At 40.7% G+C, this 20,000-nt stretch overlaps 6 protein-coding genes and 1 long non-coding RNA gene across 8 annotated transcripts in view; 3 read left to right on the top strand and 4 right to left on the bottom strand.

The window, feature by feature from the left end:
* The window catches only part of LOC134192124 (geranylgeranyl transferase type-1 subunit beta-like), a 5,189-nt gene extending 4,998 nt beyond the window's left edge, over positions 1–191 (bottom strand). The window contains exons 1-2 of the mRNA XM_062660817.1: positions 76–191; positions 1–10 (exon numbers count right to left, since the gene is read on the bottom strand). The exon at positions 1–10 is cut by the window's left edge and continues 183 nt beyond it. Coding sequence (XP_062516801.1) covers positions 1–10; positions 76–182 — 117 coding nt within the window. The 5' untranslated portion in view covers positions 183–191. The remainder of the gene's footprint in view (positions 11–75) is intronic.
* An 843-nt stretch (positions 192–1,034) lies between these two features.
* LOC134192169 (uncharacterized) lies at positions 1,035–5,929 on the top strand. 2 transcript variants are annotated; one of them, XM_062660872.1, is made up of 5 exons: positions 1,035–1,187; positions 1,247–1,313; positions 3,535–3,885; positions 4,189–4,377; positions 5,532–5,929. In XM_062660872.1, the coding sequence occupies exons 1-5, from the start codon at positions 1,057–1,059 to the stop codon at positions 5,865–5,867; spliced, it is 1,074 nt and encodes a 357-aa protein (XP_062516856.1). In that variant the 5' UTR covers positions 1,035–1,056; the 3' UTR covers positions 5,868–5,929. The 2 variants fall into 2 exon arrangements, with proteins under 2 accessions (XP_062516856.1, XP_062516855.1); XM_062660871.1 differs by having other exon boundaries at positions 1,247–1,346; positions 5,532–5,928.
* A 266-nt stretch (positions 5,930–6,195) lies between these two features.
* LOC134192114 (uncharacterized) lies at positions 6,196–8,232 on the top strand. Its single transcript, XM_062660809.1, has 5 exons — positions 6,196–6,338; positions 6,405–6,459; positions 7,039–7,380; positions 7,467–7,655; positions 7,879–8,232. Exons 1-5 carry the CDS (start codon positions 6,208–6,210, stop codon positions 8,212–8,214), a joined length of 1,053 nt encoding a protein of 350 aa, XP_062516793.1. The 5' UTR covers positions 6,196–6,207; the 3' UTR covers positions 8,215–8,232.
* A 124-nt stretch (positions 8,233–8,356) lies between these two features.
* Positions 8,357–8,983, bottom strand: LOC134192115 (uncharacterized). Its single transcript, XR_009971893.1, has 3 exons — positions 8,742–8,983; positions 8,552–8,671; positions 8,357–8,487 (listed from the first exon to the last, which is right to left on the bottom strand). It is a non-coding gene; the product is annotated as an uncharacterized LOC134192115 (long non-coding RNA).
* Positions 8,984–9,065: 82 nt separating this feature from the next.
* On the top strand, positions 9,066–11,156 carry LOC134192206 (uncharacterized). Its single transcript, XM_062660908.1, has 5 exons — positions 9,066–9,170; positions 9,225–9,309; positions 9,449–9,751; positions 10,341–10,529; positions 10,821–11,156. The coding sequence occupies exons 1-5, from the start codon at positions 9,130–9,132 to the stop codon at positions 11,154–11,156; spliced, it is 954 nt and encodes a 317-aa protein (XP_062516892.1). The 5' UTR covers positions 9,066–9,129.
* A 66-nt stretch (positions 11,157–11,222) lies between these two features.
* LOC134192207 (coiled-coil domain-containing protein 192-like) lies at positions 11,223–15,044 on the bottom strand. Its single transcript, XM_062660910.1, has 5 exons — positions 14,935–15,044; positions 14,655–14,862; positions 14,222–14,386; positions 14,017–14,149; positions 11,223–11,530 (listed from the first exon to the last, which is right to left on the bottom strand). The coding sequence occupies exons 1-5, from the start codon at positions 15,018–15,020 to the stop codon at positions 11,223–11,225; spliced, it is 900 nt and encodes a 299-aa protein (XP_062516894.1). The 5' UTR covers positions 15,021–15,044.
* Positions 15,045–15,882: 838 nt separating this feature from the next.
* LOC134192101 (HEAT repeat-containing protein 4-like) overlaps positions 15,883–20,000 on the bottom strand; it is a 9,940-nt gene continuing 5,822 nt past the window's right edge. Inside the window, exons 8-12 of the mRNA XM_062660790.1 lie at positions 17,529–17,600; positions 17,253–17,348; positions 17,088–17,187; positions 16,687–16,876; positions 15,883–16,517 (exon numbers count right to left, since the gene is read on the bottom strand). Coding sequence (XP_062516774.1) covers positions 16,007–16,517; positions 16,687–16,876; positions 17,088–17,187; positions 17,253–17,348; positions 17,529–17,600 — 969 coding nt within the window. The 3' untranslated portion in view covers positions 15,883–16,006. The remainder of the gene's footprint in view (positions 16,518–16,686; positions 16,877–17,087; positions 17,188–17,252; positions 17,349–17,528; positions 17,601–20,000) is intronic.

The following is a 20,000-nucleotide window of genomic DNA, read 5'->3' on the forward strand; positions in this document are numbered from 1 at the left end:
AATGGTCATCCTGTAATCAGAGATCACAATAACAAATGAACACGTGGAAAACCACGTGGCACGCAGAAACGTCACCTGTTTGAATCGTACGCCTCGTAACGATCGGGTAGAATGCTCAGACAGCGCATGAAAAACTTGACATGCTTCTCACGGAGCAGAATCGACTCGACCTTGGTCGCCATGACGTCACATTTGAGCGTGCGCACTACACTGAGCGCGTTTTAGGTTTATGTTGGGAATCCGAGGGTGTAAAGCATCGGCTCTGCAGCAAATCTCTACAGTCTATATATCTAGCCAGCGTATTCTAGGTGGAAATAGAAAGTCAATGTAAACACATTATTTTCCAAAACCATTAATTAATATAGAGATATAGACTCTAAATATCTCAGAAAAACATTTTCTTGCCATGATGTTGATATAAATAGCCTTGAAGTCTCAAATATTATCTTTTGCAATCGTAATATTTCTGAAAATTTGCAAATTTACAAACTTACAATTAATTTGCAAATAGCCTATCCTCGGCTCAGAGTCTCAGAAATTAACGAGCGCAAGGTATCCGAGGACTCGCGTTTTGACCGGAAGTACACAGTATGACGCGGCAGGTAGAGATTTGCCTACGGAAGACTACCAAACAAGACAGCAAAACTTTTATATTAGTCTCACTATTGGAGACTAGTAGTGAGACTAGTGGTTAACTTGGACAGTTTGGTAAAAGTACCCGTATGTTAAGTTTAACTCTAACTCGTTGATATCTATCGGCCTAAAATGTTGCCGTGTGCGTGTGGGGCGTGGGGTCACACAGATGCTAACAGGCGTGCTTCTACTTGTATCGTGCTAACGATTCATAGATATCAAACAGTCAGACACGCTATTCCAACACAATGGTAGCCTCGGTTCCAGACGCTTTCCCGTACGCGCTGCACGTGACAGGTATATGGGGTCAAAAGTAGGAGGAGCGAGCGGGAGAGCTCTCCTGCTCGCTCCTCCTACTTTTGACCCCATATCCCTGTCACGTGCAGCGCGTACGGGAAAGCGTCTGGAACCGAGGCTAACACAATGGCGACCACACGGCTCTCGTTTATTGTCGCATTGCTTCTCTCACTACTCGTTCTGTTAGTATTTCTGACGCACTTCAATCAGAAGGAGAAACAGAATCCGTCGCTTCTCTCAGCAATCCACGAAGTCATGTAAGTAAGCGTGTCACGTGACCAGCGGAAACAAAGACAACGTGCGGTCTGTTTTTCAGTCGTACGAGAGCTCGAGATAAAGTCTCATATACACATTTCAACCAATCACGTGACGTTAAGAATGAGGTGACGTCAGACGTACTTGCAAGTAATGATGCAGTAAGTGCAGTCAATCTGTTGCACGTATTGCAGGCGCTATTTAGGCTCAGGCGCCATTTCTAAGGCGCCATTTTTAGTTAGACGCCCTAGAATTATTTCTGTAGCTGTATCTCTTGCGTTCTGGTGTTCAAGTGATTGACGTAATCTCAGACCTGCCAACCCCTAGCAGTTTCAAAATGCGTGAGTTTGCAGGAAAAAATGCGGGAGAATGCGTGAGTTTAAATTTTTGGGACACGCCTACAATAGCATTAATATATAAAAAATTATATTGTAATAAGTGTTAATATATAAATAATATCTGTTCATCAAAATTTAAGTATTTGCATGCCCGGTTGGAGTAGAAGCCATTAATTAATTTAATTATAGTGCAACAAATGTATAACTGATTGATTAATGTGCCTAATTAGCGACATACAGTATCAACACCAATTACTAAACATAATAGTTAATTAATTAAACACAGAACTTGTACTGTACGTACTACTGCCTGTTATAAAAATCGAAGAACAAAGTACATGTACATTCTTGTGGCTAGTTGGGATGTTCTGGATTCTATTTTCTTGTGGTCTTTTTGGATCGCTTTCCATCAATACATGTGGTAATCAGGTAACCAGCCCCTCCCCCTTTTCCACTTCTGACCAACTCCTCCTTCTATGTCGGTATTTGACCAAGTATGTTATGAAAGAGCCGGATGAAGAGAGGGGCTGGCACATAGAAATTGATATTGGGATATCAAGTATGTATGTACACATGCATGTACGTACTAAAAAACTGTAGGCTGTACAGTTACACAGAACAGGCACGCCCATCATTTTGGTCACACCCACCAATAGTCAGAATGCGGGAGATTTGATGTCAAATGCAGGTAGGCGGGAGAAAGGTCCTAAATGCGGAAGAGTTGGCAGCTCTGTAATCTGCATATCTGTCTTTACTATTACTTGTATTAATATCAATTAACTGGTGTTAAGGTATCGGTAGGCGTTGGTGAGTAACACGTCCAACAGACTTTTCTAACCGTCTACTGAGTTCTAGCTAGACAATACGTATTTGTTGAAACCCTAGCTGTCATGGAATTAAACATGCAAACTTCCTAGTAGTTTAGATTACGTCTATAGGCCTGGTATAGGTAGTCGTCGTTTTGCAATCGTGATCAAGACAATTGAAATGTACAGTCTAGGTATGCACTCAGTTCCATTGTAACGACAGTGGTATGGTATTTACTGACATAGAAATTGATATCAGCAAACATTGACTATCAACAGTGTTAGATGCAGCACAGTGTAGTAAAGGATTGATTGTAGTATGGGACGTGTGAATAGTTGACTGTAGGTGGCATTCAACTCCTGAAGGTGTTTCTTGGTTGTCAAGTAGACACAATCCCTAGCTACAATACAAAAGGATGGGGCGACGGAAGTTCATGAAGCTTTTTCGTCGCCGTTTGCTCACTTGCACGAATCTTCCTATACTGATCTGTAGTCGGACACGGAAACGATTTTTTGAGGTAGGTCTTATAATGAAACGTGGGCGTAGGGAGGAGAAATTTGAGGTTCGTGTACACACACACACACACACACACACACACACACACACACACACACACACACACACACACACACACACCAAGAGCTTAATGAAGAGCCATATAGGACCACGCCCCTTTCTGTTGTCCGACCCGGATTAGAAGCCTCGCTATGCTCGGCAATAATTAATTAATGTTTACAGTAGGGCAGACCAACTAAATATTTTGATGCTTGAATGTTTGGACATGAAAATTGGACCAACCTACTGAAACAAAAAATATGTAATGATCACGTGACATCTTGAGCATACGCATCTTATTGCACTGTTTACAAAACATGCATGAGATAACAAAACAGACACTGCAACAAACGATGCTGATACCAAACAGAGCATGCAAACAATTGCTGGACCACATGCACAGTTAACATCAAGGAGTCATCATGATCGATACGTACTATCTACTCGTACGATGTATGTACCAGATTTTACAGCAAGCATAATCGCAATTTAAATTTTATTTTAATTTTGGTCAAGCTCCAAACTGGACAGGCAAATTCGAGCATCAAGAAATTTAGTTGGTCTGGCCTTTATGTCTCACGGTTAAGCTGCTGTTTGCTTTATTGCTTGATTTTATGCTATTCTGTTGTGTTGATTGACTGCTGTGTAGGCAAAGGTTCGTCCTGACTTTAGCAAAGTACAAATGTTGCTTCTCTTTATTGGGTATCCACGTAGCGGTCACACTCTTGTGGCATGTCTTCTTGATGCTCATCCACACGTTATGTTATCAAACGAATACAATCTAATCCACAAGTGGCCAGAGCTTAGCGACTTGCAGAAGAATAGAGAATTCTTGTTTAGTGAATTGTACGGGAATGCTGTGGGATTTGTTGCCAGTGATGCACATAAAAGATCTGATGTGAAATCAGAGGTGGGTGGGAAGGTACAACACAAGGTGACTGCAGTGTTTAACTACTCGGTGCCGCATCAATGGAATGGACAATATGATGAGTACATTCAGGTTTGTATAGATGATACACACACACACACACACACACACACACACACACACACACACACACACACACACACACACACACACACACACACACACACACACAACACATGCTCACGTACACACACATGCTCACGTACACACACATGCACATGCACACACACACACGTGCTCACATACACACACACACACACACACACACACACACACACACACACACACACACACACACACACACACACACAAGCACACACACAAGCACACACACACACACTGGGTATACACAATCATCCTTTTTGTATTGTTTAGGTGATTGGTGACAAGAAAGGTGGCGGTACAACAAGAGCGTTTGAAAGTTTCCGGCATAAGTTTAACATCAAAGATATAGCAGAAGTTATGGGTGTGCCAATTCGTTTCATACACGTCATTCGTAACCCATTTGACAACATCGCAACGATGGCAATTCGATCTGTGACAACAAGGCAATTCATATCAGATGTATGTATGCACATCTCATACTTATATAAGAAATTTTGACTCCATCACCCAATATATATATATATATATATATATATATATATATATATATATATGTACAAGTAATGACGCTACATCACTCCTTCATGTTCATTCATTATCAGAAAGAGAGACAGACAGGCAGACAAACAGACAGACTGATGGTTGGATAGACGGATCATTTTATTGAATTCAAATCTATATTGTAGACAGACAGACAAACAGACAGGCAGATAGACACATTGGAGGGAGCGCATGTCCATTCAGCTACAAAAAGCCAATGCTCGAGTCATCTACAGGAAAGTGGAGAGACTTTTAGATGATGCTAGTTAATTTGTGTTTTTCCAAGGCCATTTGGCCTTTACTTTTTTTTAGTAAAGGAGCAAGCACGTGTGTAGTTAATTGGACTGATGAGGACATTGTGTTGTAGAGGATTTAGCCTCCATCTGTACGTACTTTGTTCTATTGAATAAAATACGATAGACAGACAGACAGATAGATAGACAGACAGATAGGCGGACAGACAAATAGACGGACAGATAGACAGAGAGTCAAATAGACAGATAGACAGATAGACGGACAGACAAATAGACGGACAGATAGACACAGTCAAATAGACAGATAGACAGACAGACAGATAGACAGATAGACGGACAGACAAATAGACGGACAGATAGACAGACAGTCAAATAGACAGATAGACAGACAGACAAATGTCATCCTCTTCATCTTCATTTGCTTTCCTCAGTCTTCAACCTTTCTTTCTCTGATGGCTTCAGTCTCCATTGGATTATTGCAGCCCTACCTTGTCTACGTTGTGGTCTAGTGCGTCTTCTGTGGAGATTGTAATCATCATGTTTCTACCTGTTTCTCACTGTTGGACTCTTGAACTCTACTTTCTATCAACTAGTATTCTTGCTTGTGCATGCAGCTGTAGTTTGACTTTAGAAGCATGTAATTGCTGTGTAGTTGGACTTTACTATAGTGATTTGCAATAGACAGATAGACAGATAGACAGACAGACAGACAAACACTGACAGATGAATGGACACTACTTGTTTACTTTTCTATTATGCATATTAGTACACACTCACTCACTTTCAAAATTTTAGTTTTCCAACTGCGTTTGTTGCTAGGGAGGCGTTCTAAACGACAGTGACACCCTCAAGTCTGAAGTTAAACACTACTTCAGTCTTGTCAACATCAACAGACAGTTACACAGCATCCTTCATGTCATGGATGTCCACAGTGCCGACATCATCGAGAATCCCGAGAAAACGTTGTTGAGAATTTGTGAGTTTCTAGAAATCGAGTGTGACGAGAAATATTTGCGAGATTGTGCAAGCATTGTTTTTCCAAGTCCGTCGAAGACACGAAACAATGTGGTGTGGCCACCCAAGGTCATTAACGAAGTCTACTCACATATGAGGAAATACAATTTTTTGACTCGATATAATTTTATGAGTAACTAAATTTGGAGTGTCCAATAATTTCAGATTTAATGTGAAGAATTTATTGATATTGATGTGTCAGTGCTTGCTGGGATTTCAAAAATGTTTCGAGCATGTTGATTGTTGGATGTCACTCGTCGCCTTTAATTAATTAATTAAGAGTAAGTTAGGTTGTTAATAATTTTGATTAGTTTTAATTACAAGCGTTCTGTATGTTTGTCTGTTATTGTACTTACTAATACTAATGTCATTAAAATAATGACTGAATAATTGGCCTGATAATGGTTATACGGGAACTGCATTGTTTTTTGAGTTCCCGGCTACTCCTAGAGACAATAAACATCCGGGGTAACATATTGTCATGTCACGAACTTTGCGTGTACGTATTTTGGTTTTATCATCTTTTTTCTCGCTGCTTGTCTTCTTGTTATACTCAGCATTCGTTACTAAATGGAAGTCGTATGCATCGCCAACTAGTGAAGATGCTAGAATGTAAGTAGTCATGGTCACGTGACAACGGTTGGAATTGAGAGTTCTATGGCTTCGTCCATGTTGCAGTGATCTTAACGCTCTTGTTTCGTATGCTCGATCAAACAACAAAGAACAAGACAAGGTAGGTTACATCTACAAGAAGTCAGCTGATCATCTTTCCGTCGTGAGTGAATTATTTAGAGGTAGCTACTATTTCCCGCTCAAAATCTGGTGCAAGCTAACAACAACAGCAACGACAACATGCTAGCAATAACCAAATAAGGCATGAATTAAAAACCATTTTATGCATTGTCCATAGGCTTGCATTTTTCTAGTTTTGCATACTTTCAATGGGAAAGGAACTGCCATATCATACTTCCGGCGGGAGAGGAACTGCCATCATACTTCCGGTGACAAAAAACCCTTTCTCGCTGGAAGTATGATGGTGGGTAGGGTCTGGCTACCTAAGACTAACATTTTCGCTCGTTTGTACATTTTCATGCATTTATATATATATATATATATATATATATATATATATATATATATATATATATATATATATATGTATGTATATATATAGATATATATGTATATGTATATTTATAAATTTTAAATAATTTTTTATATGACTGGATGCAGTCCACACTTTCCAAATATTAGTCCTTTATGTACAAGGTTAAGTATATAGTAGTTTTGTTGTAAGTTTTTTGCTGTGTAGGCAATGGAACCTCCTGATTTCAGCAGTGTGAAAACGTTGCTTCTCTTTATTGGGTATCCACGCAGTGGTCATACCCTTGTGGGCTGTCTTCTTGATGCTCATCCGCATGTCATGCTAACAAATGAATATGATCTGATATACAAGTGGTCAACATTTAGTGACTGGCAGAAGAGAAAGGAATTTGTGTTTGATGAATTGTACAGAAATGCTGTGGGATTTGATCTCAAAGTTAGGGAACGGAGTTCTCATGTGGAATTGAAAGATGGTCAATCTTCAGTGTCAAAAGCATTTAATTATTCAGTGCCACATCAATGGAATGGACGATATGATGAATACGTTCAGGTTCATAATATTTTGAGTCAATCTAGTGGATAGAGCTTTATTTGTTTCTGTTTGTTTGTTTGTTGTCTGTTTGGTATTTCGTTTAGGTGATTGGTGACAAGAAAGGTGGAAACACGTCAAGAACATTTGCTGATGTTAAGAGTAGAGATCGCCTTAGAGATATCACGACAGTTGTGGGTGTGCCAGTTCGTTTTTTGCATGTCATTCGTAATCCTTTTGACAACATTGCAACCATGGCAATTCGATCTGAGGCAAACAGACAATTCATATCAGATGTAAGTTTGCAATTGTATAGATGGTACATAATTATTTCAACGAGAAAACCAGACATATTCATGCATACAGACTGTATATGCAGGCAGCCGGACAGACAGACAAATATATTTGTATTGAGACAGACAGACAGACAGACAAGTGGACGTATTAATAGGTACTTACTAGTTTATAGTACAAACTTACAACCACAAAATTTTAGTTTTATATTATCTTTATTAATAGGGAAAGGTTTTGAACAACAAACAAGCTCTTACGAAGAACATAATAAAGTATTTCATTCGAGTCAAGGTGAACAGAGAGCTCCGTTTCACCCTCAATGTACTGGATGTTCACAGCGCTGACATGATTAAGGATCCCAAGAGTAATTTGTTAAGAATTTGTAAGTTTTTACAAATTGAGTGTGATGACAAATATTTACAAGATTGTGCAAGCATTGTCTTCAAGAGTCCATCAAAAACACGAAACAATGTGGTGTGGACAAGTGACATCAAGCACCAAATTTACTCAGAGATGAGAAAGTACAGCTTTTTCGATCGATATAATTTTACAAGTGACTAAGTTTGAAGTAGAGCATTGGCCTTAGTGTTAAATTATGTTATTGTATTTATAATTGAGTTAGGAAGTATTAAACCGTGAAGACTTGGCCACACCTTGAATGTGTTCTGATGTGATGAATTCCGAGTTAAGTTAGGATGCACATCTACAATGCACATACTCTAGTTAATGCCCGACGATGAAGCCATTGCAACTGCCATGTCCAGCGTTTTGCCTCTTGTCACTTCAGATGCTTTCTCTTCGCCTCCTTGTAGTTTCTCCAACATCATTGGATAGCTAGAGATTGAAAAAGGAGAAAAGAATGATTCAGGGAGGCAGTTATAACATAATCTATACACACATGAAAATGCGTAATCTTGTTCCCAGATCCTCGCGACCTCACTCATGTCCGTTTCTGTATGGTAGCAGTGTATTAGGCTTCACTTTGTCGTATTTCAACATACAGTATAAAGCTACATCTCTAGCATGGTAAGCAAAAACGGTAATCAAAGAAGTTGACTTTGAAAAGAAGCGGAATTAGGAGCTCTGACCTGCAGCATACGGGACTGTAAATCCCATTCCTGACACCATGTAAATAACTACCGCGTTTAGTCGTACACGTAACGTCACAGTATTATCCAAGGTGAATGTACAACAACAGGAACACAAGAAGAAACGCAGAGTTAGACATAACAACATGACACTAAAACGACACATGTATACTGACGTCAGTATACGACGTCTATGACGTCGTACCTTGCGTGTATTGCGGTAAGTAGCACACAGCAAAGAACTTTTGAATTGAAAGGTCTGGCTACGCAAGGCTTTGGCAGCGCATAAGGGCCTGGGTACCCGAGGACTGTGGTGGACGCGATGGCTACACGTCGTACGATCGCATTTGTGTTGATCATAGAATTTGCATTGTTTTGTGCACTCTACATGAGTGGCCTTAGGATAACACGGAAAACGATGGAAAGATGGTATTTCAATTGATAGTGACGTCATCACTACGTTCTGATTGATTTTGTGTCTAGCCGTGCGGACAGGGCAATTTCAGTTGGACAAATAAGAGCACAGGGTCTTCCTGCAGAGACGAAGACTACAAATTTACATTCATTGGTAGGAACCGGTCACGTGACAATGTTGTTTATCCGGGCACTTGCTTGTTTATTGTGTTTATCTTATTGTTTTATGTTTGCACGTTAGCTTTACAATACCTTTTAGACACATCAATTTTGAATGTAATTTGTTTGATCAGAAAATGCCTGATTTTCGTGCAATGAAAAGTGTTCTTTTGTTCATTGGATATCCACGCAGTGGGCACACTCTTGTGTCAGCCCTTCTTGATGCTCATCCCCATGTAGCATTAGCCAATGAGTATGATCTCTTCTATAAATGGTCGATGTTCACGGAAACTCAAAAGCGAGCGAAATTCATCTATAGTGAACTCTATCGCAGTTCTGTTGATGCACCGACATCCAGGGATGTTGATAAGGGAAACGCTGCGTGGAACTACTCAGTGCCGCATCAATGGAATGGTCGATATGATCAGTATGTGGAGGTATTGTTATGTTATGATCATATGATATGTGATGTTGTGATGTGTGTGTGTGTGTGTGTGTGTGTGTGTGTGTGTGTGTGTGTGTGTGTGTGTGTGTGTGTGATTGTCGTTTGTATAACAGGGTATTTGGACGCAGGAGGTAGACAATAGAGTCATAGATATCAATGTAGTACAATAGCAGTCACAATAAAAATACCGGATAGTATATGATACTCGGTGACAGAAGTGGGATGCTACCAATTAGAGTTTCTAAGTGTTGGGCTATTATGATTTCAATCTAACACAGGTGTACAGTAGACACACACACACACACACACACGCACGCACACAGGGATGGAGGGAGGGAGGGAGGGAGATAGAGAGAAGAGAGAAAGACACACATGTACAAAGGGAAACAAACAACAGAGCAGTTAATGTGATATTAGATAGCTAGTTAGATCCTTGAGGCCTTCGTGAGGCATTGCACATGCATGCAAGCAGAAACAAACAAAACGAATAACAGACGTGTGTTAGCATTTCAACATGCATCTGACTTACTTAACACTCGACCTGTTTTCCTTATCATCTTTCTATGCATTGATTTCCACAGGTTATTGGTGACAAAAAAGGTGGAGGCACCACAAGAATGTTGAGTAGCGTCCGCAGCACTGACGTTGTAGATGAGCTCAAGAGAGCAGTCAATGTTCCAGTCCGATTCTTGCATGTCATTCGTAATCCATACGACAACATAGCGACTATGGCAATACGATCTGTGGTCAACAGAAAGTTCATATCTGAGGTCAGTTGTATTTGAGGATTTGCAATAATCACTCACTCTTATGAGCGATTGTGGAATGTAATAGGGTGTGTGTGTGTGTGTGTGTGTCTGTCTGTCTGTCTGTCTGTCTGTCTGTCTGTCTGTCTGTCTGTCTGTGTGTTTGTTTGTGTGTGTGTGTGTGTGTGTTTGTGTGTGGTGTGTTTGTTTGTGTGTGTGTTTGTTTGTGTGTGTTTGTATTTGTTTGTGTGTGTGTTTGTTTGTTTGTGTGTTTGTGTGTATGTCCATGTGAGTGATTGATATCAATCATGACAGGGCAAAGTATTAAATGACACCGGGTTGGTTGCAAAGGCAATCAAGAGTTACTTCAGTCTTGTCAAACAAAACGACGCATTACGAAGTCACCTCAAACCATTGGACGTGCATAGTGCAGACGTAACAAGAAACCCACGACAAGCACTCAAGCAAATTTGTGACTTCGTAAACATCACATGCAACGCGGAGTACCTGAAGGACTGTGCTAGCATTGTATTTGCTCGACCGTCAAGAACGAGAGAGAACGTAGTGTGGACTGCGGGAATGAAAGCAAATGTTGAGCACAATCTCAAGAAATACGCGTTCTTGTCACGATATAGTTTTGACACAGATTGATAATGTTTGTATTACTACTTACTACTGGACTGTACATGTCACTGTGTTTGAATTATTGATGCCGCTCTATGTTTCATCTAACAAACTGTCTCTTGAGAGTGTCGACGTGTCATTTGATGTTCTTTCACCGAGCTTCTTGGATGACTTTCTGGATGTTGCACTGCTGATGCGGTGGCTGTGGTTTGATTTTAGTTTGGTGATAGTGGCTTTGGCTTGTTGCAGCTCTTCATCCAACTGAGAGACTTGATGTGAAAGCTCGATGATAAGCTTTGTTCGCGAGTCAGTCATTGTCTCTTCTTCGATGTCGGATGTCCTAGGAAGTGCGTATGATGTACTTGTCTGGTGGAGTCTTCTATTACAGTTGTCAATTTGGGCTACACACACATAGATAATATTGTGTTGAGTTGCATTTGTGCAATACAATAGTCTAGTGTATTGTGAGATGCATCCCTCCAATACAATAGTCTAGTGTATTGTGAGATGCATCCCTCCAATACAATAGTCTAATGTATTGTGAGATGCATCCCTCCAATACAATAGTCTAGTGTATTGTGAGATGCATCCCTCCAATACAATAGTCTAGTGTATTGTGAGATGCATCCCTCCAATGCAATAGTCTAGTGTATTGTGAGATGCATCCCTCCAATACAATAGTTTAGTGTTTCAGTGAGAGGTTCTCCGTTGGCATGATCAAATTTCAGCACAGTTCTCTGATTCCAACGTATATTTAAACAGCAAGGTGCTGCCGACGTTTCGGCTGTACTACAGCCATCTTCAGGGCAAATATTCAAATACTAGTAAATACAATGGAGTAGTTGTGATGTCATAAATACAAGTAACCAATAGTTGACCAGAACTATCTACACTAAGATGTACAATTATGATGAAACTTGGACTAGTGATATGTTGTTGTAGTCTTCATGAGACTTGCCCAACATTTTGATAGTTCCATTCCCTCGTCCCTATTGATAAGTGGATGTTGTTGGTTAAGTTGAATGTGTAATGCCTCTTTCATCCTAAGTTGTAATGTAGTAGATGCATGCGCTAGAATACGTGTACCATCCCAATCCATATTACATGTTTGATTCAACCATGTGTGTTCGGCGACTGCTGATTTCTCATTTTTCATTTTTCTGCAAAGCTCCTTATGTTCCTTTAGTCTTGTTGCTAATCTCCTTTTTGTCTCACCAATATATGTCTTTCCACAGACACATGGTATTTGATAAATGAGATGTGACTGATGTTCTTTACTTATGGGATGTTTAACTTTGCATAACATATTCCGAAGATTCCTCCCTGACTTAAATGATACCCGAATATTATATCCTTTGCATATTCGTCGAATATCCTTGCTCAATCCTGAGATGTAGGGTAGAACTATAGATGCACAGAAGGTATCTGGAGTAGAAGTTGAAAGAGATGAAGATTGATGTGAAGGATGTAGAGTTGAATGAATAAAGTTGGCGGGGTATCCATTGTGCTGTAATACTTGTAGAAGATGATGCTGTTCTTGTTTCAAGTCTATGGGGATATGGTGACATTCTTGGCTCTATCATATAGACAACGTTTAAGTCATTTCTTAATATGATGTGGATGGTCAGCACATCAGTCGCCGAACACACATGGTTGAATCAAACATGTAATATGGATTGGGATGGTACACGTATTCTAGCGCATGCATCTACTACATTACAACTTAGGATGAAAAAGGCATTACACATTCAACTTAACCAACAACATCCACTTATCAATAGGGACGAGGGAATGGAACTATCAAAATGTTGGGCAAGTCTCATGAAGACTACAACAACATATCACTAGTCCAAGTTCCATCATAATTGTACATCTTAGTGTAGATAGTTCTGGTCAACTATTGGTTACTTGTATTTATGACATCACAACTACTCCATTGTATTTACTAGTATTTGAATATTTGCCCTGAAGATGGCTGTAGTACAACAGCCAAACGTCGGCAGCACCTTGCTGTTTAAATATACGTTGGAATCAGAGAACTGTGCTGAAATAGTCTAGTGTATTGTGAGATGCATCCCCCCAATACAATAGTCTAGTGTCATAGAATTTTATGTCATAGAACTAACAATCCCTTTCGAAACAAACTTTTTTGATGCAAATAAAAGAAAATCAGAACGGTATACAGACTTCATGATGACCATCAAATCAAAAGGCTTCACCTGTAAGCAACTAAATATTCAAATAGGATCTAGAGGCTTTATTGATACTCCAAGTCTTCTCCCCTTCCTTGATGTCATCTCTATTCCTCCTCACAATCAACGTCAACTATTATCATCAATCGTAAAGGTGACAATTGAAGAATCTTGTAAAATATGGTTAGCCAGAAACAATATTTAGTTGTACATTACTTGTTAGAGCTTTTACTATTACTTTACTGGCGCCACATTATTGTTAAGTGTGATGGCCATGTATTAGTGAGGTGCTCCTCGTTTATCTAATAAATGAGTTCTTTATGTGTATTGTGAGATGCATCCCTCCAATACAATAGTCTAGTGTATTGTGAGATGCATCCCTCTAATACAATAGTCTAGTGTACTGAGAGATGCATCCCCCAATGCAATAGTCTAGTGTATAGTGAGATGCATTATAATAGCCTAATGTACTGTGAGATGCATCCCTCCAATACGATAGTCTAATGTATTGTGAGATGCATCCCTTCAATACAATAGTCTAATGTATTGTGTGAGATGCATCCCTCCAATACAATAGTCTAGTATATCTAAAGATACATTCCTCTCCTCTAATGTATTGAGAGGTGCATCTCTCTGCGATAGTCTAACATCTAAAAACTATTATAATTTAGTACATTTAACATCTGCAGTAATACCCAGAAGAGATGCATTTTCTTCCACAAGTCGAGAGTTCTCTTCACTCAATTCAATAATGGTAACTTGACTCTCAGCCTTTGTCTTTGCCGAGTTTGATCGCAATCGTCGTATTTTCTTGTCATATCGACTTCTCTACACTCACAAGCAACAAATTTCAACTGAGTGACTACTCACTAAAACACGTACGTTGGTTAGTTCACACACCATCGCAATCATTTCCTCAGCTGCCGTCCTTAACTCAGATTCTAGTTTTTCTACAATTTGGGCGTGAATTTTTGCTACTGTTTGATTGTCTCTGTGGTTGATGTTGACATGCTTAACGTCTGCAGCTAAAACACCACCAACTGCAACAGACTTGTGCAATAACAGCTAACAAACATAAGAACTATGTTAGAATTATGGTAGAAAATTGACTGCCCGCATGTCATTTGCCTGACTGTTTGCCTGTTATTTGTCTGTCAATCTGTGTGTGTGTGTGTGTGTGTGTGTGTGTGTGTGTGTGTGTGTGTGTGTGTGTGTGTGTGTGTGTGTGTCCGTTCGTCTGTCTGTCTGTCTGTCCCATCTGTCTGTCTATCTGTTGTCCGTCTATTATCATATGTCTTGCTTATCTGCTTATCTGTCCACATTAGTGCCTTACTTCACTTTCTGCTCGTTGTGCTCTCTTCTCAGCTTCTTCCAGTTTTCTTCTCAACGTTTGAGTCTCTAGATCTCGTCTACCGACACCATCATTCTGAGTTTCTCTCTCATTATTGACAACGCAGCCAAACAGCTGATCAGGTGCGTCAGAATTCAAGCTGCCTAATTCATTGATAGAGGCATCGCGCCCATTGTCAACGTCGTCATTGCTGATCGCATAGCAACGAGACAACTGTTAGCTTTCCATAGCAACTGAACAGTGAGACGACAATCACGCTTACCTTTCTAAAAACGTTTGTCTAGGGAGTTCTCCTTTTATCTGAATGGTCTTCACTTTGCTTCTACTAGCAGATACTCCACTTCCCATCTGATTCTATGTTGTAAGGTTAACGCGCGCTAGCAGTGTCTCCTGCGTCTAACTTTAGTAAATTGTGCTGGCTTGACTGTATTTGATGATTTTTAGAGCTTCGGTGCGTTTAATTCAAACGAGGCAACTAGCTGGTTTAGCTATCTTTTGAAGACATCGCAATCGAACAGTTTGTCTTTCTTACTAGAAAGCTATATATATATATATATATATATATATATATATATATATATATATATATATATATATATATATATATATATATATATATATATGTATATATATAGCTAGCTGATCATGACTGCAGCTGGAACGGTTTCGTACGTTTACAACATTACGATCACAACTTAATTGAGGTAAGAATTTGTGTACGAATGTTTATTTTTAATTAAATTAATGGTTTAAATATTTAATTGATATTTAAAATTATGCAATAACGGTCTGGGACTGCAGGGCTATGTCACACACAAGGATACCTGCTGTATAAAAACAAAAAATATTAGAACCAAGAGAAAAGCTGTGACACATCCCACACCCCCGACTAACATGATGATGTTTTATTAATTAAACATAGTATGATACATTAGGATCTATACGGCTCTGATGACTGTACAGTTGCAGTACATGGTCATACCAGGGTATACAATGTACTTTATAATACAGCGTATACATACATAATTGTGTGTGTGTGTGTGTGTGTGTGTGTGTGTGTGTGTGTGTGTGTGTGTGTGCGTGTGTGTGTGTCTGTGTGTCTGTGTGTGTGTGTGTGTGTTTGTGTGTCAATGCAAGGACAGACTCTAATCAACACATGAGACAGACAAATCAAAGTATACATGTATATATATATATATATATATTGCCTGTCAATTTTCTTAATTTATTTTCTCTTGATCTCCAATTTCATACATCACGTGATCAATAACATTTCACAACTTCTATGTCATAATAACCCTGCAGAGATATTTATTACGTGCAGCATCTATCTCTTAACCATCACTCTCTAGAGTTTCAAATCCAGCACACGTGCTCATTCCAGAATGCACCATTTCGTGTCGTTCTCCCTCACACAAATCGAACGAGACCGTGTCCGATTTAGCCACTTGCAACTGAATTGCCGTCGAGCACACTGACGTTGGAGAGTCAAAAGGTTCGTTGTTAGAAATACCGCACTCTCTCTGTCTGACGTCATTGTCTGTTCCATCAAGTCTCAACAGTTCGCTGCCAAGTGTGCAGGATGATTCTCGTCCGTCTTCTGTCACACTCATCTGTCTGTATACGATTTCTGTGTCTTCTCTGTTTGTGTTTTGTTCGCATTTTTGTATTCCTAGAAGTCGACATCGATGTCTTTCTATCTTTTTGTCGTTAGCTTCTGTGAGGATACTCTGAGTTATTGCTGGCACGGTGCCAAGTTTCTGTACTTCGACTCTCACTTGGTCAGCCATCCCTTCATCAGCTGTTGGACTCTCACCAATGGCTTGTAGGGCCATAGCCGCTTCACTACACAATGAAACAGATACACATGCCATGCACACAAACTCACACACACACACACACACACACACACACACACACACACACACACACACACACACACACACACACACACACACACACACACACACACACACAACATCGTATCATAATCAAACAAATTGTAGTTGCTTACTGTCTCACAGATGGGTCACTGTCTAGTGTCAGTAGATCTTTCAAGTACAACACCACTCGATCGTCATCAACCTTGATCATCTGTAGAGTGTGACATGCTTCAGCTCTAACCAAAGAATCCTTCTCAAACCGCATAGACCACAGCAACTTGTCAGTCAAACCGGGCTTGTTCATGCCAATTAGACCAAGAGCTACACAACAAACAATAGCAGGTACGTAAGGACAGACAAATCGACAGACAACTACACAGACAGACAGACAGACAGACAGACAGACACAGACAGACAGACAAACGGACAGACAGACAGGTCAACAGATAGACAGACAAATAGACAGGTGGACAGATAGACAGACAGGTAGACAAACAGATGCAGAGAACTTCTGTCAAGCAGAGAGCCTCACATTGAATTGCACGAGCTTTTACAACACCAATGGCATCATCCATTAATTTCATTAAACACTTCACTACTTGAGTGTCCTTTATATGCAGCAAACCGGCAACCTGTTACACACAAAGAAAAACAATAGAATATTGATCAACTCTTAGAAAATTTGAAGAAAACATACTTTGGCTGCCTCTAGTCTAATGGATACGTATTCAGCCTTGAAACACGAAAGAAACGAGGGCAGTAAACGACCAGTCATGAGACCAAGACTCCCAATCTGTTAGAGGGAACAGCAGCAAGATGTTAAAGGGTTCATTTCTGTGTGTGTGTGTGTGTGTGTGTGTGTGTGTGTGTGTGTGCGCGCGCACACACGTGCGTGCGTGTGTGTGTGTGTGTGTGTGTGTGTGTGTGTGTGTGTGTGTGTGAGAGAGAGAGAGAGAGAGAGAGAGAGAGAGACCTTCTGCAGAGCATCAAGTTTAGCCATTTCATTCCCAATTCGTAGTCGCAGCCTCAACTCATCATGAACAAGCTATAGCAATAGTACAAGTATGAAAATGACAAAATCTGTGAAAGAGCATGAGTATTTGTCTCAGTCACCTGCCTGGCCTGTCTATCCATCTGCATGTGTGTGTGTGTGTGTGTGTGTGTGTGTGTGTGTGTGTGTGTGTGTGTGTGTGTGTTTGTGTGTGTGCGTGTGCGTGTGTGTGCGTGTGTGTGTGTGTGTGTGTGTCAGGGATTTTGTCGTGCAACCTCCTCGTTGGTAATCCCTGGATACTGGGTTAAGGCCCTGCTAATGGCACGACTTGCGTCAATTGGGTTGGCGTCCCAATCTGTTCCGTATTCATTTCGTGATGAACAGAAAACAGCAGCCTTCAAAACCAAGCTCACTACAAAGTCTAAGTCGTATGCCTTTCTTCACGCAAAAGGCAAGACTAGACTGGCTTGTTGGAGTGTTCAATCTGCGAATTCTCTTAGTTCTCAAAGCTTCAAGCTTCGTCAAATTGTTAGAACAATGTTTGACAAACGTATTGACTTGTTGGCTCTCTCTCTGAGTCACGCTGGCGGAGTCATGGCACTACTTCAATGCAGTCTTACACCATTCTTCACTTGGGCTCTGACTCTTCATATTCTGGTGGAGTTGCCATTGTCTTATCTCCCCGTGCTCGAGTAGCTTGGGAAGCAGCTGGAAGTATTTTCAAGCCCATCAATGGGAGAATTATGTATATCCGTTTAAAATCACATCTCTCCTACATCACAGTTTTTGCTATCTATGCTTCAATTAATCCTGTCACCTCAACAACTGAAGCCAATCAACCGTCTGAGGATTTCTACAACGAATTGCATTCTGCAATGGCAACCATCCCAGCAACAGACATGGTCACTATTCTAGGGGATTTTAATGCTCGAATAGGAACAGACACCAACACTTGGCATACAGTTCTTGGTCCCCAAGGGGTAGGTGAAGTTAACGGAAACGGCGAACGGTTGTTGGATTTTTGTGTCACCAACAAACTTTTTATTACTAACACCTGGTTTCAGCACAAGTTACAACATCAGTATACTTGGCATCGCAATGGTGACCGTTCCAATCCTGGTCATGTCATAGACTATATACTAGTTAGTGCCAAGCATCGTTCTTCCGTTATGGACACGCGTGTTTACCGGGGAGTTTACCATCAATCAGACCACGAGCTCGTCGTCTCCACGTTTCGATTCAAGATTAAAACGAAGCGTTGTCAGTATCATCCTCCTCCTCCTCGACAGACCAAGTTTTTACCATCGGACAAAATATTAGCCTTTCGTGCATCTCTCGCAGATGCTTATGTCAGCCACCATGCTACCCCTACCCCATGTTCATCTTGTATTGAGGATGAGTGGGCCTCCTTCAAGTCAGCCATCCAGGAAGCCAGTGGCAACCTACCACCCTTGCCAAAGAAGAAGGAGGCTGATTGGATCACAGAAGAAGTGAGAAACCTCTCCAGGAAGAAGAAAGAAGCGTGTCTACACCTACAGAACATATCTAGTATTGATGACCAGCAACATCCAAATGCCTTGGCAGAGTATCGCAGACTGAGAAGTTTAACCAAGGTGGCTGCTGACAAAGCAAGGAATGCCTGGTGGAGTGCTAGAGCAGTAGAAGCTGAAAAGTAAGCAAACATGTTACAGCAACTAGGTTGTGGTGGGAGCGTAGTCAAAGAGCTCAGGCTACTTAAGAAACAGGCATCCAAGCCTTCATCATCCAACATCCTAGCAAAGAATAGATCCATTCTCTCAAGTGACATCGACAAGCTTCAACGTTGGGCACAACACTTTGCAGAAGTGTCTAATTGTTGCTCACATAGCTGCCAGTTGGATACTGATGCACTACCCGACATCATTGCTGCCACACCATCTTACAGAGAACTATTCCCAGATGATGAAAACTTGTCCCAGCCCATATCTGAAGATGAGATTCAGGTAGCTATCGCACAGCTCAGAGATGGTAAGGCTCCAGGAGATGACGGCATATCTGCTGAGTTGCTGAAGTTGGGAGGAGGCAAAACCATCTGCTGACTCACTTCACTGTTCAACTTCATCTGGAGCAGCGAGAGTATCCCCTCAGATTGGTTGAACCACCTCATTGTCCCTCTTCACAAGAAGGGAAGTCGTTCCGAGTGTGACAACTATAGAGGCATTGCCCTCTTGAGCATCCCCAGCAAGGTTTTTACTCGTGTTATATTGAACAGGATCAAACCCAGAGCGGAGGCCCTCTTGTGTGAGAACCAGTGTGGTTTCCGTAAGGGCAGAGGGTGCACCGACCAACTCTTTTCTCTCAGGGTGTTGATGGAAAAAGCCAGGGAGTACTATTGTCCTTTATACATCTGTTTTGTAGACCTCCGTAAGGCCTACGATTCAATCAATAGAGCAGCTCTCTGGTCTGTTCTTCAGT

This window comes from Corticium candelabrum, chromosome 16 (genome assembly GCF_963422355.1).
Source record: "Corticium candelabrum chromosome 16, ooCorCand1.1, whole genome shotgun sequence".
Lineage (NCBI taxonomy): Eukaryota > Metazoa > Porifera > Homoscleromorpha > Homosclerophorida > Plakinidae > Corticium > Corticium candelabrum.

Excerpts from the sequence above, each read along its gene's own strand:
- LOC134192206 (XM_062660908.1), top strand. The coding sequence starts at position 9,130 with ATGAGTGGCCTTAGGATAACACGGAAAACGATGGAAAGATG. Across the intron at positions 9,310-9,448 it reads CTACAAATTTACATTCATTG|AAAATGCCTGATTTTCGTGC; the intron begins GTAGGAACCGGT and ends TTGTTTGATCAG. Across the intron at positions 10,530-10,820 it reads ACAGAAAGTTCATATCTGAG|GGCAAAGTATTAAATGACAC; the intron begins GTCAGTTGTATT and ends CAATCATGACAG.
- LOC134192207 (XM_062660910.1), bottom strand. The coding sequence starts at position 15,020 with ATGGGAAGTGGAGTATCTGCTAGTAGAAGCAAAGTGAAGACCATTCAG. Across the intron at positions 14,387-14,654 it reads CACAACGAGCAGAAAGTGAA|CTGTTATTGCACAAGTCTGT; the intron begins GTAAGGCACTAA and ends TATGTTTGTTAG. Across the intron at positions 11,531-14,016 it reads AGAAAATGCATCTCTTCTGG|CCCAAATTGACAACTGTAAT; the intron begins GTATTACTGCAG and ends ATGTGTGTGTAG.
- LOC134192169 (XM_062660871.1), top strand. The coding sequence starts at position 1,057 with ATGGCGACCACACGGCTCTCGTTTATTGTCGCATTGCTTCTCTCACTA. Across the intron at positions 1,347-3,534 it reads TACTTGCAAGTAATGATGCA|GCAAAGGTTCGTCCTGACTT; the intron begins GTAAGTGCAGTC and ends ACTGCTGTGTAG. Across the intron at positions 3,886-4,188 it reads AATATGATGAGTACATTCAG|GTGATTGGTGACAAGAAAGG; the intron begins GTTTGTATAGAT and ends TGTATTGTTTAG.
- LOC134192114 (XM_062660809.1), top strand. The coding sequence starts at position 6,208 with ATGTCACGAACTTTGCGTGTACGTATTTTGGTTTTATCATCTTTTTTC. Across the intron at positions 6,339-6,404 it reads ACTAGTGAAGATGCTAGAAT|TGATCTTAACGCTCTTGTTT; the intron begins GTAAGTAGTCAT and ends TCCATGTTGCAG. Across the intron at positions 6,460-7,038 it reads ACAACAAAGAACAAGACAAG|GCAATGGAACCTCCTGATTT; the intron begins GTAGGTTACATC and ends TTTGCTGTGTAG.